Raw genomic sequence first — 16,741 nt, 5'->3', positions numbered from 1 at the left:
CACCATCTCAATTCATTTAAAATAAACATCCCCTTACAACAGTGTGTTATCAGTTTATAAGAACTGGTATTTAGAGACATGTACTTTTCAGTAGCCAGTGTCCTTGCTTCATTCAGTCTGAGGCATCTTCAAGAGCGGAGCAACTGTCTTCCTTCCCAAATTCAGGAATTCCCAAGGTCAAGGGACTGTTTCCACAGGGGCAGATTAGGTGTTCTGGTATTGGTGACAGTTTCCTGGTGGAAACTTTTTCTTCTGTATTTTCTTGCTCTACAGGGCTCCATTATGTTTGCTGGCTGACAATCACTGATGCCCTAGATCTCTTTGGAACTCATCTTCTGGAGGGTCCTTTTGAGGGCAGCCTTGACATCAGCATTACGAAGGCTGTAGATGACTGGATTAAGAATAGGAGTTACCACTGAGTAAAAGAGAGACAACAGTGGATCAGTGGCCGAGTCGTAGCTGTCCTTGGGACGGATGTAGATGAAGATAGCTGTGCTATAGAAGAGGGAAACCACGACCAGATGTGAGGAGCAGGTGGAAAAGGCTTTGCGGCGGCCTGTGGCAGAAGGGATCCGTATAATCGTAGCTAGGATCTTCGCGTAGGAGACCAGGATCAGCCCAAAGGGGCAGAGGATGATGAGAGCAGCGGCCAAAATAATCTGCAGCTCGTTGAGGTATGTGTCCCCGCAGACTAGCTGTAGCACTGGTTGAATTTCGCAGAAGAAGTGAGGAATTGCATTGGGTCCACAGAAATTTAGGGAGAAGATGAAAGAGGTGTGGCCAAGTCCCACCAATGCCCCACTAGTCCAGGCCCCAGCGGCTAGCTGCAGGCACACGCGGCGGTTCAGCAGAATCGGATAGCGGAGTGGAGTGCAGATGGCAGCGTAGCGGTCGTAAGCCATAGCGGCCAAGAAACAGCATTCAGTAGCACCGAAAAAGAGGAAGAAGAACATCTGGACTGCGCAGCCGACCCTCGGAATCCGGCGCTGGCCAGTCCGGAGGTGATGGAGCACGAGCGGGACAGTGACGGAGGTATAGCCAATCTCGAGAGCCGAGAGGAGACGGAGGAAGAAGTACATGGGCGATTGGAGCTTGGCGTCGACTGAGACTAGGGTCACGATGAGGAGGTTGCCAACTACAGTGAGCAGGTAGATGGTGAGGAAGAGGGTGAAGAGGAGACCCTGGAAGCCCACGAGGCGAGAGAAGCCCACGAGGATGAAATCTGTCACGACGCCCGAAGTGTTGGCGGGCATCTCAAGGTCCCCAGGGGCTGGGCGAAGAAGAGGGTGCCAAGGAAGAGTCTGGGTTATTTAGGACCAGTGACCGCAAGCCGGGTCTTACAAAAATCCCAAGTCCATGCTGGCAGTTAGTCTTGCCCCGCCTCACCTCCCCTTTCCTATCTTTTCCCACTAGCTCAGCACCTTCTCCAAGTAAAGATTTGCGCTGATACTTATTCACAGTTAGCATTTCTGTAGCTCTTGAGTTTAAGAGAATAATTACCCACAACAGTAGGAAGTGAAAGTATCATGGTAACTATTTTACAGATGAAAGAACTGAAGTTAAGAGATGAGGAGCAACCTACCTCAAGTTGCACTGCTAGTAAGGTCTGGGAGGCAGGTCTCTTGAATTGAATACCAGGTTGGTTTTCAGTTTGCCATGATATTTGTACTGGATGTTTTCCTTCCCTCCCTGTGATTTGCATTTTAAAAGGTACTCCTGGAAGAATTTATAGAAAAAACAGAACAGTAGACACTTGGATAAAGACGTGAATTTTTAATGGAATTATTTCAAAGGTTGATGGTCTTATAATTATAATTATAATTATAATTATAATTTTTAGGAATGGAGGTCAGGCAGATGAAAGTTAGATTTGTTTGGCAAAACTAGACAGTTGCTATAGAGGTGATGAAGAAAGTAATAAAAAAAGGGCTAGTGATTATTAGCATGAATGAAACCAAATGTCTACTACTGAGGGGAAATAGAAGTTTCTGTAATAAACTGTTCATCACAGAAAACTAATTTTAAATTTGCTATGATTTCATAATGCATAAATTAGGATCTGTAACTAACTTCTCATTTAATGCATATCATTCACGAGGGATAATAGATACTTCTCATTTAAAAAAAATCCCTTACTTTCCATGTTAGTCACATTTGGAAGACAGAAGAGCAAAGGCTAGACAGATACGATTAAGTGACTTGATGGGGTCATATAGCCAAGAAGTGTTTGAGGCTAGATTTGAACCCAAGTCCTCTCATCTCTAGACCTGGAGCTCTATCCACCTTTTATTAAGGACTTTCACCCATGATATTAAACTGCATCATTGCACTATTCCTGTGAGTGTGGGTGGGTAATGCCATATAATCCTCAATTCCCTGATGAGGAAGTGTAGTCATATATGGTCAGTATCTAATAGCCCTAGAGATCCAAGAGAAGTATTCAGATCATTTGACTTATAGTATATTGACTTTCCAATATGCTACAGGACCAGAAATATCACCATCAATCCTGCCCTCCTTTATCCTTACTACACCTAGTTCTCTTGGGGATCCAGGAACACTGATCTTTCTTAGTTTTCATTTTCCATCATTCATTTTGAAGGGATTTCATATGAAAGAGATCTTATATGGGTTTTTTACAACAGCAGAGGGCAGAACTAAGAGTAGTAGGTGAAAGTTTCTGAGAGGATTCTTTTGGCTTCATAGAAGGAAACATTTCCTAATAGTTAGAGCTGTCCTAAAGTGGAAGGCACTGCCTCTTTAGGTACTAAGCAGAGACTGGATGAAGATGTTGTAGAGTGAATTTTGATTCAAGAATGGATAATTATAGATAATCATGATGGGGTCCAACTTTGGGATTTTTTTGATTCCATAAGTGAGAAAGATGCAATTCCTTAATCACCCTCTGTGAGTTGGAACATTCAAGGGAATACATGGATGCAGTTTCTATTATCTCTCCTCTAGAAAGCTTTCCTTCACTGCTCTGTTCCATGTTTCCTCACCTATACTTGAACTGTATCCATTTATATTTGTTGACATATTTCCTTGTAATAATTTCTTTATCTTCTGTTTGTGTTTTGTCTCCCAATAGGTATTTTATAAGTAAGAGGCAGTGTGGTTTAGAGAACTGGACTTAAAAAAGTAAAAAAGACTTGGGTTATAGTGTTGCTTCTGAGCTTGGACAATTCACTTAATCACTCAGTTCTCTAGAAAATTCTATGACCATAAATTATGGATTGGGCATTGATCTGCATAGGTAGAGGAAGTTTCCATATCAAGAATTCTCTGCAACTATGAAATCACAAGCCTGAACAATGAATTCTAAGCAATTCAAAGGCAATGATTATATCTTCTTTTTCTTGGCATCTTTCCAAGGGGAGACTATATAGGCAGAAAAAGTATTTTTTTTTTTTGGACTCTCATTGAGGTGGGGTATTGAACTATTTTAGCCCTTCTTTTGCCATTCATCCTCCCCTGTTCTTTATACCTTACTATCTATGTTGTAGGCAAGGGATATCTTCCCTCCATTACCTGTCATTTTGTCATTACATGATCTAGGAATGTATTCCTTCTTCATGTTATGAAAATATCTTTTGTGAGGCAAAGGACTCTGTATACCATTGTTTTCTTTTGTACTTCTTTTCTACCCATTCTATTCTTTTTCTTCTCCTTTCTTTTAAATTTCTGTTTAGCCTTCACCCTCTATTTTCCTTTACCTTTTATTCTATCTCCGTTTTTTCATTTTTCCGTTTATTTTTGTACTCTTCTTCCTCTTTTCTGATTACTCTCCTACTCTATGTGCCTGGACTTTTCTACTTCATGTGAATTAAATTTCAGACCACCAGGAAAGGAAGAGACCATGAAAAGATCATCATATGCAGCTCCTTGCTTCTACTTCAGGTCAGCAGATAAAGCATCCAGGACCTCCTATATTTGTAGGTGCCTACAGAAAGAGAGACAGAAAATTCCTTCAAGTATTTGACTATCTCTCTGGTCCTATCTCAGGTGTGATAAAGCAGACACATATTAATCAATAATGGAAAAACAACAAAAATATACAAAAACATAACTGCATACAGCAACATTCTAACATGAATAACAAAATCATACAAACCCACATAACATATGCAATTATACATACAATCATATAAAACAGCACAATTGAATGGACACACACTAACATGCATTCTCAATTACACATGAACTTAAACTCATATTGTTACCCATATACATGTATGTATAAACATACTAAAATAAGATACACATATGCAGAAATATAAACACACATGTGAATATCTCTTTTTTGCAGATAGTAAATCTTTGATTCCTTTAGAACTCTGCAGGTTACTTCTAGTATAACTCTGAAGAGATGGTATCTGTTCTGACTTTGGAGTTCAAGAAACAACCAGGTGAAGGGAGATGGTGTCTGCATCAACTCAAACTGGAAACTGGCTCCTTCTTCATAAAGAAGAAATCATGTAAAAATGGAGTATGTAGTCATGGTGCCTTCTTAAGTTCCTTGGAGTCTTCAGTCTCTAGACATCTTTATCACCTTAATGACGAGAATTCCCCATGTAGACAATTAACCTGATTTAGTTAGGACTACAATGAGATAGTTAAAAAATTTGGGACTGAAGGTCAAGGGAACTCAGGAGGGATAATTAAAGAGCATGGGCTGTAGGGATTTTATTTTATTTTTTCAGATTTTAAATGAGCTTTTTATTGACATTTCCTGTTTCTTATATCACCATAGTTATCCCAAGTATCCCTCCCTATCTTCATCACCGAGCCATCCCATTTGAAAATTAGTATTTTTTTTAAAGAGGGAAAAAATCAGTAGGCCTGGTAAATACATTGGAAAAAGTCCAAAAACATGTGCTAAATGTGTAACACCTCTGAACCTTCCAGGTCCACAAAGGGTTGGAGTGCGAGAGATTTCTCATATTTCTTCAGTGGAGGCCTAATTGATCTTTGTAGAAATTTAAAAAATTTTTTTATTTTTGGAAATTTTTACTTAGTCAATTTAGAACATTATTCCTTGGTTAAAAGAATCTTATTTCTTTCCCTCCCTCCCTTCCCTCCATCCCTTCCCATAGCCAATGCACAATTACACCGGGTTTTACATGTGTCCTTTGATCAGAACTTATTTCCATGTTGTTGTTATTTGTACTAGGATGATTATTTAGAGTCTGGCTATAGGGATTTTATAATGATGTTTAGTTACTCTTCAATCGAATCTATGATTCAGCTATTCTAGTACTTTTTCATAATTTCTGGACTTTTAAATAAAAAATTTAGTAGGTATTAACAGACATTCAAATAATAAGCAAAATAAAAAAATTCATTCATAAATCCACAAACTCCAAGCTATCTAAATTTTGTTAAAATGTGTATTTTTAACATTACATGCTACAAAGGATAAAATGTCATATTTTTTCCATGTATCCTTATAATATCCCCTGTTCTGCATATTTTTGGGGGGATTGTTGTTATATTATGTTTATATAGTTGAAACCTGTGAAATTGCTATATAATTAATTCTACTTTTCCACCTTGCATCACTTTACATAAATATTCCCAGATTTTTCTGTATTCATTATTTTTTATTTTCTCACACCAACCATTCTCATTTACTTCCTATTCTTTATATAGGGTTACAAAGGGTGTTTAGGGAGGACTAGTACTTCTAGTGTTAGAACTTGCTGAACCCTTTTTAGGATTGTTCTTCCACTTTTGGTGATCACTTTTCACTCAACTTTCATCTGTGTATCCAAGAAGCTGTAGCATACCCAGAGGCCATATCCTGATAAAACCATCTTGGCATATGGGCTAAACCAGTTTGAGGGTAACTGATAGGCCTCAAAACTGGTCTGTGAGTTAGGTGGATTTTTTTTTTTAAAACCCTTACCTTCCATCTTGGAGTCAATACTGCGTATTGGCTCCAAGGCAGAAGAGTGGTAAGGGCTAGGCAATGGGGGTCAAGTGACTTGCCCAGGGTCACACAGCTGGGAAGTGGCTGAAGCCAGATTTGAACCTAGGACCTCCCATCTCTAGGACTGGTTCTCAATCCACTGTGCTACCCAGCTGCCCCCGAGTTAGGTGGATTTTTACAACAAACTGATGTCAGTAAGAAATGTATGTGCTCCAAATGTCCCAGCATTCCGATTTATAAAGGAAACATTGTCTGAGCTACAAAGATTGTCTATATTGACAAGCATCTGAAGACTTTCCCCAACAGAATGGGCAGATGAGAACAAGGAGAATAATTTGTTTCAATGAACATGAAGACAGCTGAAGCAGATGTTGTGGAGCGTTTAGAGCTTGGTTAGACATCAAAGACCCCAAGGTCATCATTGCATCTGAAGCCATCTCCTGTCACCCTGGCTTTTGTCTTGGTACTTGAACTTTGATAACTTTGGAAGAGAGAGTGAAGCTAAATGACTGTTACTTCAACTGACTTAAATCCAATTCACTCAAGTCAACACATCACAATCATGATGCCATTGGTCCTCTGAAATGGAGAATAAATAGCATTCTCTACACATGATTTTCTTGTTGCTTTCTTTTAACTTTTGTATAGATTGTTTCCTTAAATCTGGCATTTTCCAGGGACTTACTTGTTAATCTATATTCTCCCTAATGAATGTTACACATTTCTCCTCTTCTAAGCAATCCTTTTTTAATTTACCCCATTCTTATAGTTTCCTCTTTTAGGCTTCTACTCATCATGAAAGTGCTCAATTTTTATCCTATTCACTTGTACTTCTTAGTAATATTAATGTTTAAGTGTTCCTAAGGGCTTTCATTGGTTATATTGGTACTGATTCCTCATGCCTGCCAGGGTAAGGACTTTACTTGTACTTCTCATGACTACTCTATGACTTAATATTGGGCTATACTGAAAGGTGATGATTACAGAGGCAATGATATTATTTTTCCATTAAAGAAAACAAATATGACATCTGTAAAAATGGAGATTTGAACCCCAGACTTCAATCCCCAGAAGTCCTTGGTACTTCCCAGAATTCCCTATAATCTCACCTGGGTCTCCACCTGGGTAAGAACACAATTTAGTATTTAATGGGCTCTCTGCCTCCCAAGAGCTCTCTTCCTCAACTTGAAACATTGCAACATGTAGTAATTAGGTTGTGAATGGGCTAATAAGCCCTAGGCACATGGTTTATTAATTTGTATCTTTGATTTCTAATAATCTTTAATAAACCTCATAAAATATAATATTTTAATCGGTAGAGACTAAATTTAACTTTTACACATCAAAATAATGAAATAAAAACCTACCTCCAAAGGGAGTTAGATTGTGAAAGTCTGAGATGGATGGGAGATGAGAAACACCTACCTAGGGATCTTCCTAGGGCCAGCAAAACACAAAACCCTTGGGCTTTTGAAACCAAGTTTATTTGGATAACTGGGGTAAAGGGAAAAGTTAGGAAGGATCCTAAACTACAGATCTAAACTCATACCCACCTTCTATACACCTCATAAGAGGTACTGTCCATTGCTTCTTTAGGCCCTGCCTTTCCACTCCCTGCTCTTACCTAAAACTCCCAAATGCTATCTGACTATATGTTAACCTAACTGCCCAGATTGTCTTTAAGAAGGCTAAGAAGACAGGACTCATTAGAAGCTTGAATTCCTCTCAAACCTGGGGTTGGCTTCCTAGTAACCAGGTAACCCAGAGTCCCAGGTTATAAACCCTTGGGATTACCTTAGCCAAGTGGTCTTTGACTGATAGCTCTCAGATAGGCAAAACTCAGTACTCCAGGGAAAAGGTAGGTCTCCTCTGAGACAGATCTCACACCCAGGAATATCTAATCTTTCCACATGATCAGGATTTCCAGGGGAATGCCAGGGCAAAGATCCTCCTTTCAGCTTAGTGGAAAGCCAGATCCAGAGAGAGTGACCATTAAAAACAGTAAAATCCCAAGATCCTCCTGTCCTTCCAGAATCTTTCTCCTCAGGTCTTGTATCCAAATTCTCCTCCTTCCCTCTTAAAGACAATCTATGAAATTTTCTCTGTCCCTTACTTACATTTCTATAATAATCACTGAAAAAAAATCCATATAAGGGAGATAGTGACAATGAATGAGTCTGTGTGTCTCCATGCACATGTGCCATTTGTATTGTTAGACACATTCCAAGACTCCTTTGATTCAGGAAGGCTTCCATGAGAAGGCAGAATTTTGGAAGTTTCTGGAAGAAGAGAGAGCTTTTGTTTTTGGAGCTGGTAGGGAAGGCATTATAATCTTTTGAGAAGATTTCTGAGGACCAGAGAGTAATGTAGTTCATATTGAACCTCTGTAATGGGTAAGAGATAATGACTAAGGAAAACATTTCTTTCCCACTTCATCTTGTTCCTCCCACTTAAAAAAAATTCTGTCAACCTCTTCGATTCAATAATAATGGGGCCACTATTGGCGTAGCACCTTTCTCTACTATTGTTCTGGTTAGGGAGAGGGTGCTGGAGATTTTTTCATGAGTGGGTGCCAGGATGATACTCCTGTTAGATCCAGGGGGTAAAGGCAGTGAATTAGTCTGGCAGTGAAGATTGTCTAACTTATTATAAGAGATATTATCTCATTATTGGGTCCTGTTCTGATAGTGTAGCTAACCTAGGTTCTTGAAGGCTATGCTAACAGAATCAGTTCTGGTAAGTTAATTTTGAAAAGCTCAGGGTACAGGTTTGGTGACAGTTTCTGTAGGTATCTTGTTTTCTTAAAGACCAGTGCCTAGCCTATTGTATTTTCATATAGATGTATAACAAATACTTGTTGAATTATATTGAATTGTTGCTCAAGAACAAATATATTTATATGTGGAAAAGTTCATTATGTGAATGTTGATGAGAATGGAGAAAGTGACGAGAACAAACCTTTGATAAGCACCTACTATGTGGTAGGCACTGTGATAAATGCTTTATAAATATTACCTCATTACCTAACAACAACCCAGTGAGGTAGGTATTATATTTCTATTTTAGACTTGAAGAAACTGAGGCATACAGAGTTAAATGAATTGCTTAGTGTAGCACAGCTAGTAGATGCCTGAGACCAGATTTAAACTCAGGTTTTCATGACTTCAGGCCTGGCACTCTATCCACTGTGCCACATAGCTGTCTGGACAAGAAAAATACCAGATGAAAAAAAAAAGATTCAGAAAAGTCACAGAGAAAGACCATTACAGTCCTTAATCCCACCAGGAAAAGAGAGCCAAAGCTGGATGACTTCTAAGTGAGGAACTGCACCAAGTGACAGTGACCAAAGCCAGTGCATAAACTAGACTACATGTCAGGGGATGAGGCACAAAGACCTAGACTCCTAGGTAGGTGTCTATGCCAAGAGATAGAACTGACATCAAAGATTTTCTAGTAAGAGGCTATGGCAGGAGAATGAGACATATTTCTAGTTTTGATCCCTTCTTAACCCCAGCTTCCAGGATAGGACTCTCGAATAAAGATGCATCTATACCTGGGCAACTTCCCAGCCAGACCGTAAACAGAGGGAAAGACCATGACACAATCATCCTTTATAGAATTGTAGTATGGGAACAATATCTAGATTAGAGCCAGAAATAGGACCTGGGGCCAGCCACTATATCCCAGAACACTGGAAGGGAAAATCCTAGATTTATCACAAAGTCACAAAACTGAGTAAACTGAGGAAAACTGGTCATACATTGAGGCTAATGAATACTAAATATACATGGAAGCAAGAATAACATATTGAAATATATAAAAATAAACTAGGAAATAGAGACAGGAAGAGGGTTTCAGTGATTACGATTCATTGTAGTGAAGAGGAATACTGGCTCTGGACTTTATAGAGGCATTAATCCTCCAGATTAAGTAGAAAGCTACATTAACAGGAAATTTTGTATTCTATGAAAATAGAAGAGGACTTTTATTAACCAGGAATTGTAAGGTACATTTTTTTTTTTGCCACTTGTGCTTTCTCCTATACCACATTACCTTTGTACTTTTTTTTTTGTGTCTATTATTTTGTGTCTACTATTTCCATAGATCTGTATGCAGAGAAGGTGCTAATTTTGCGTTGGTAAATTTCCTGTCCTAGGATTTCCCTTTACCAATTAAATTATAATTCTCAGCTGCTCTTCTTATCTATTTTCTATCACTATGTTCATTAGGGATATTAGTCTATAATTTTGTTTCTTTGTTTCCTCTCTCTCTCTCTCTCTCTCTCTCTCTCTCTCTCTCTCTCTCTCTCTCTCTCTCTCTCTCTCTCTCTCTCTCTCTCTCTCTCTCTCTCCTTTAAGGATTAAGACCATATTTGTGATACAAAAAGAATTTGGAAAGATCCTTGCTACCAAGAACATTGGCATTAGTATGTACTCCTAAATCAGACGTGTTTCCAGCCCAGTCCCTCCAGTCATCATTAAGAGAAAATATTTTGGAGATGGGGCCTTTTCCTTTCTTATCACCACTAGCAACAATGTTGACCACCAACAGGCAGATGAGCACAGAAATCATGAGAGTGATGGCTTCTCCTAGATGATAAATCCTGCTTTCAGGCCAGCCCTGATAGTCATCATTTAGGGAAGTAAATCCTGTGAAGAAGGGGCCAGTTATCCCCACCAATTTCCAATGAATTTAAATGTCCACCAATAGGGCAGGCAAGCCAGCCTAGCTGATATACAGCACAGTCTGAGGAAGAGAGTAGGTGGCAGGCAAATATCTTCATCACTTTGCCCACCATCTTCCCTCAGACCTTGATGGAAACAACTTGGGACCCTGAACAAATGAGCCTTGGAAGTAGCATTACTTCCATTACAATTCCTGTAGCGATCATCCTGTGAAATAACCCTTCTCTCTCCATTCTCCCTCCTTCATACAACAAACTGAGAAAAAAGAAAAGAAAACCTTTGTAACAAATATTCATAGTCAATCAAAACAAAATCTTCTGTACCTTGAGTTCATCATCTGTCTGTGAGGAAGTATGTTTCACCATTTGCCCTCTGGAATTGTGGTTGGTCATTTTATTAAATAGAGTTCTCAAATCTTTCAAAATTGTTTTTTTTTACAAAGTTGTAGAAACTGTACTCCTAGTTCTGCTCACTTCACTCATCATCAGGTTATACAAGTTTTCCTAGGTGTTTATGAAACCATCTCTTCCATAATTTTTTATAATACATTAAAATACTATAACTTTCATATACCACAATTTGTTCATTCCCCTTAATTTCCAGTTCTTTATTATAAGAAAGAGAGCTACTATAAATATTTTTTACATGTGGCTCCTTTTCTTCTCTCCTTTATGGCTTTGGGGATATATACCTATTAGTGGTATGGTAGAAGGTTATGGACTTTTGTGACGTAGTTCCAAATTGTTTTCCAGAATGGATGGGCCAATTCACAACTGTAGCAACAGTGCATTAATGTGTGGCTATTTTCATGCAGCCCTTTCACAACTGACATCTTCATTTTTAAAAATCACTTTTGCAAATCTGATGGGTATGAGACAGGACTGCAGAGTTCTTTTAATCTTCCTTTCTATAATTATATATAATTCATATAAGTTTTTCATAGTCTTTTTGATAGACTGGGTTTCTTCCAAGAAATCTTTCTATTCATATTCTTTGGTCATTTATGTATTGTGGAATGGTCTTATTCACATGTTTGTTCAATTTATTTTCCTGAGATTATGCTTTTAAAATTCTCTTTTTCTTCTGTTAACAGCCATATCTTATATATATTTTTGTAAATATTTTTTATTAATTATATGTATATAATAAATTAAACATTTCACTTGTTATTCTTTTTTCTATCATGTTTGGCAAATTTATTTCTAAACTTCTTTATTTGAAATTTCCTGTGAATTCTCCTTTAAAATTTTTTGAATGAGCAGCTTAGGTTTCTTTGATCTTTTACTCTAAAAAATTAGGATAGGTAATGGTTTATCTATCTTGTTAGTTTATTTTTTAAAAAAACTTGTTAGTTTTATTTATCAGTTAATTTTTTCTTTCAATTTTTCTAGTTGTTTTTGATGATCATAATTTCTCTTTTGGTATCTAGGTTTCAAAAATATTTATTTTTGATATTAAAATATTGATTTAGTATGATTACTAAATTAAAAAAAAACTGTACCTTGCATCTTAGAATCAATACTATGTATTTATTCTGTAGCATCCCAAGCATATTCACATCTATGAAATATAGATGACTGTATTACTACTGTGTCTCCAAGCATGAGGCTTTACCTATAAGCTTTGTGAAGGTAACCTTGACCTGATCACGAGACCTATTGCCCAACACAAGTCCATTAACATGTTCGGAGACTTGCCCGGGAAAGTGTGGTTATGTCCTACACGCCCAAAAGGTGTTCCCTCCACCTTGCCACCCAATCTTAATTGTCTATACTTTGTGATGTGGTTACTAGGTCCTTGGGAGTACCGCCCAAGCAGGACATGAATAAATTCAGAGGCAATCCCATGAACTTCCTCTTGGCCTTTCTCCCTTCCATGGAGCTCCACTGGGCTCCTCAATGACTATGTCTCTCTCTTCTTGACCTTCTCCTTCCCCGAGGCTGGAACCATCTCGGCCTGCATTCTCTATCTTAATCTCCTCAAACACCTTGTATTCCATTATCCTCATTTTCCGCCTTAAGGAAAATCGTAGGGGTTGCCTGCCCTATCCAATCACTGATTTGTCCCTGTCTTTCATTTCCACCCTGGTTCTCGGTTCCTACCTCTCCTCGGGTCCCATCACAAAGGTGAGCCCCTTCCCTTGTGGGACCCTGCTGGTCAGGGAAGTCCATTAAGGAAAACCCCACACTTGGCACCCCGGATTTGGGAGCGAAATTCCTTTGTCCCAGGCATTCAAGCACGTGCAACTTGAGGAGCGATCACTGAGGTACGGAATCACAAAGGCGTGACCTTGCAGGTGGCCTCTGAAGGTGAGAAACGTCTTTTATTTCAATTTCTCATTTTAGAAATTATCTAGAACCACGGGTCCATAAGCCTCATCATATACTAGTCACCTTAGATGGTTAATGTCTCTGATTGAACAGAAAGGTATTGAGATCTCTGAAGCATTGCTTAAATAGGCACTGAAGCAAAATCTGAATTCCCAGCAAGGGGAATTCCCAAAGTGCAGCTATGAGATCTGATTGGTAAAAGGAAAAAACGAGGCAGTATCAGAAAGAAAGACAAAATATCACAAGTCAGTTGGAATACTTGGGAAACTACAAGGATGGCCTTGATGGCACAACCTGTGCAGACTTCAGGCATCACAGGTGCTGGAAAGCCAAGCCTCAGTCTAACCCTAATTCTCAGAATGACGAAGGTCCCTCCACCTGTGGAGGAAAAAGCCTCTGCTCAAACCTATCTCTTAGGGCAGATGGCCGAGAGAGCGCCATGGGCAAGTCTAACACTTTCTCCTAATCTTTTCACTATGGAGGATTCCATTCTAAAAAGCGCAGAAGCCATAACGTTCAGTGTGTTTGGCTCACTGCTCCCTCCTCTACCTTTTAAAACGTGGGAAATTAGGCAAAGGGCATTAAACGCAAAGCCATTTCAACATCCTGATCATAAGGTAGAAGGATCTTTCCAAATGCAAGAGGAAGTCCCTTCCTCGGAAGCTTTCAGCTTTCTTCAGCCACATTCATCCTTTAAGGCTTCTTGTCTTGTGCAGCCCGCCCCCTCCCCCGCAGAACTCTGCAAGCCAAAACGGCATTAAGGAGGCTACAGATAGCCCCCTGCAAAGGAGAAGCAGGATTTCTAGATTGTGCCATAGCATGCAAAAATATGGGAAGCTCTCAGCATTACAGAGCTGATCAAAACTCTTTAGCAACAAATTTTACACCAGATGATTGGAAATTAAGAAAAATATTACCTGCTGCTAAGAGCACATGGATTCTAATTACAATGCTACATTAAACAAGGAGGATTGACTTATCTTTCAGTCTTTTGCTCTTCCTTTCACTAAAGATACTAACAATATACTTAACTCACTTCCTTTAACTTACTGATCTATCCTTGCTATCTCTCCCCTGTCTGTTGCTGCAGAAACAGACAGAAATATTCTATGTCAACCTCTGCCTCCACCCATGCTTAATGTAGTATTATGATCATTTAAATTTATAGAAATAAGCAGGTAGAAATGTTTCTTCTACAAAACTTAGAAATGATTCCAATAGTACAAACGGAAGTTTAATTCAGCCTCTGGCCATTGAAATCCTGACTCCTATAGAAATTCAAAGCATAGTATTAAGCTTCTAGCTAAAGCATAGGGGCTAGATAAGACCAGAACAGACAAGTCCTAGAACCAAACCATTCTTATCAATTAAATATAAGTTCATGGCAAGACATTTCTTGACTTAAACATTGCTTATTGCAAAAGTGAGGCAAGAAAAAAGCCAAACATCATAACTCTGTGCCATAACACTCATCTACCAGAAGTTACCTGGCACAGGTGAATGGTGAAAGCTTAATGAGCAACGCTTAAACTTAGAGCAAACCTTTCATCACTTTGGGCTACTAGCGTAAGGTTAAAGTGCGGTGAGGAGACGATCCCTCACATAAGGACCGTAAGATCATATCAAAGCATGAAAACTATTCCTTAAGCACCTAAAGGAAGACCAGTTTAAAAAAAGCAGAGCACGTGTTTGCCCTAACTAGGAAGCAGACAGACATTTTGCTCTCATGAGGACAAACAAGCAAAAAGACTTTCTTATCAGCAAACCTCTCCACCAGTTTAGCATTTCTAAAAGGAACAGGCCTTTTGAAGCAGCACCAGAGAATACAGGAAGAATATTATTTAAATGTAAAGGTATAAACCTGTTATGCAGATCTTTGCTAAAAGATGGTATTATTATGAAGCAAAATTTAAAAATTAAATTGTCTTAATTTGGATTGGACATGGCAAAATTACATAAGAAGGTCTAATTGTATTTCTTATAAGGCAAAGTTTTAAAGTTAAAAAGTCAGAGAAAGACTTTTGTCACATGCTACAGGAGATATTTTATCTGTAATATTTTAAAAAAGAATCATTATATAACTGTAGGCTAAAAAACAAGGTATAAACACAAATTTATCAAGGTTTTCAGAGGTAAATCCTCATGGACTCTTGCAACCATGTGACTCACTACCAAAACTATTTGGATCTGGAAAGAAAACTTAATTCAGCAGTTTCATAAATTGATCCTGCCATATAGAAGGCAATGCATCTACACCTCAGGTTATAAGTTTTTATGGCAAGTATTGAATATTATCAAAAGCAAAATTAAAAATCAGTGCAAATTTTTAATTGACCAACATCAATTGGCATATGCTTTAGAAAACTTTCATATATATTCAAATTTTAAAGATGTAGGAATCATAAGATTTTAAACAGGACATAAGGTCAACAAGGATAAAAATTAGCAGCCATTATTTAAAAACCTGTATAAAGTCAAAAAATTGTATGTAAAGCACATTACTGCCACTTTATCCAAAAAGCAAATTAATTAAAATTACTCAATATCAAAATAATATAGCATCAATTCTAAATATGAGACACATTCTCAGCATTGCAAGGCATCAGAGTAAAAACAGTGCTGATAGGATTCAAATTGTTAATCAGTAATAAATTATTAAGGTTATTAATTAATTTGTAAACCAGTAACAGTGACCTATGTGTGGTTTAGAATGGGCAACACTATCACTTATTCAAATTGCAAATATCAATCCTAATCATTACTGCAGTATAAAACCAATTACTAGTGTACAAGCTCAAATGTTACTTGCACTAGGTGGTCCATCTTGGCAACAGAATCTTGTAAAACTCTTAGGTAAAATTGATAATTCCATTCATATTATCAAAATCCTTTCAGTCATGAATTTAAATTTGACAGTTTAAAAATAAAAATTTCACAGCAATTGCTATGCTTACACTTACTGCATCTATTTAGGGTACAGCAGATATTGTTAAATGCACAGTATAAGTTGATGCAAAAGCTACATGCAGATAGGCTACTGCTTAAGATCACAGCACAAGCTGGTAAAATCAAATGTGATTTATGGTATAATGCTTTTATGAGTATTGGTTCAAAATGTGAATATTAAACATCTTATTGCAAAGCCAAGGTGAAATCATTATCAAAGGCAAATGGCCTTGAGGACACTGCTTTTGAGCAGACACAGATCACTTGCACTCGCTGACACATCAGAGTGCCAAGTCCAGTATTCCTCAATATTTTATGCACACAAGTGAAATTAGCTACCAGTGCAAAATCCTGTGAATGTTATCATGTCACTCATGCACTTCAAACATGTGTCTGAACAAAACATTGTGGACTAAGGGAGGCATTACAACATGCCCCTGTGGTATAAAAATCTAAAAGCTAACATGTGATGGGAGATAATCACTCTCCTGATGTATAGGATTAATCTCAAAATGATAAAGTATGCAAAGTTGTTACAGATCTTTTAAATAATTGGGCATATCTAACTATCCCAAAACAACTGTGGAGTAATAGTGCTTGTAACAGCAAAACATGGGCTGAATGGGATAATCCATGGCCTAAATGCAAGCAATTTCAAAAGGGCTCAAAGGAATTGATAAGTCCCAAACTCCAAACACAAGGAGATATTTTCAGCCACTTTCTAATTTAACAAGACCCAACAAGCTTTCTTTTGGGGTCGAGATTTCTGTTTATTTTCTCAGATACCAGAAGTCCATGGAAGAAAACTGAAATGATCCAGCTGAAAGACAGTCTGCCCAGAAAGTCAA

General features: G+C 38.1%; 1 protein-coding gene across 1 annotated transcript; it reads right to left on the bottom strand.

Moving 5' to 3' along the window:
• Positions 1–202: 202 nt before the first annotated feature.
• LOC100021817 (olfactory receptor 10C1-like) lies at positions 203–1,285 on the bottom strand. The gene has a single exon (XM_001368190.3). The coding sequence runs from the start codon at positions 1,251–1,253 to the stop codon at positions 312–314; it is 942 nt and encodes a 313-aa protein (XP_001368227.1). The 5' UTR covers positions 1,254–1,285; the 3' UTR covers positions 203–311.
• Between the last annotated feature and the right edge of the window lie 15,456 nt (positions 1,286–16,741).

This window comes from Monodelphis domestica, chromosome 2, assembly GCF_027887165.1.
Source record: "Monodelphis domestica isolate mMonDom1 chromosome 2, mMonDom1.pri, whole genome shotgun sequence".
Classification (NCBI taxonomy): domain Eukaryota; kingdom Metazoa; phylum Chordata; class Mammalia; order Didelphimorphia; family Didelphidae; genus Monodelphis; species Monodelphis domestica.
The sequence above is the reverse complement of the archived record's forward strand: the minus strand, read 5'-3'. Positions and strand labels throughout refer to the sequence as shown.

Excerpts from the sequence above, each read along its gene's own strand:
- LOC100021817 (XM_001368190.3), bottom strand. The coding sequence starts at position 1,253 with ATGCCCGCCAACACTTCGGGCGTCGTGACAGATTTCATCCTCGTGGGC.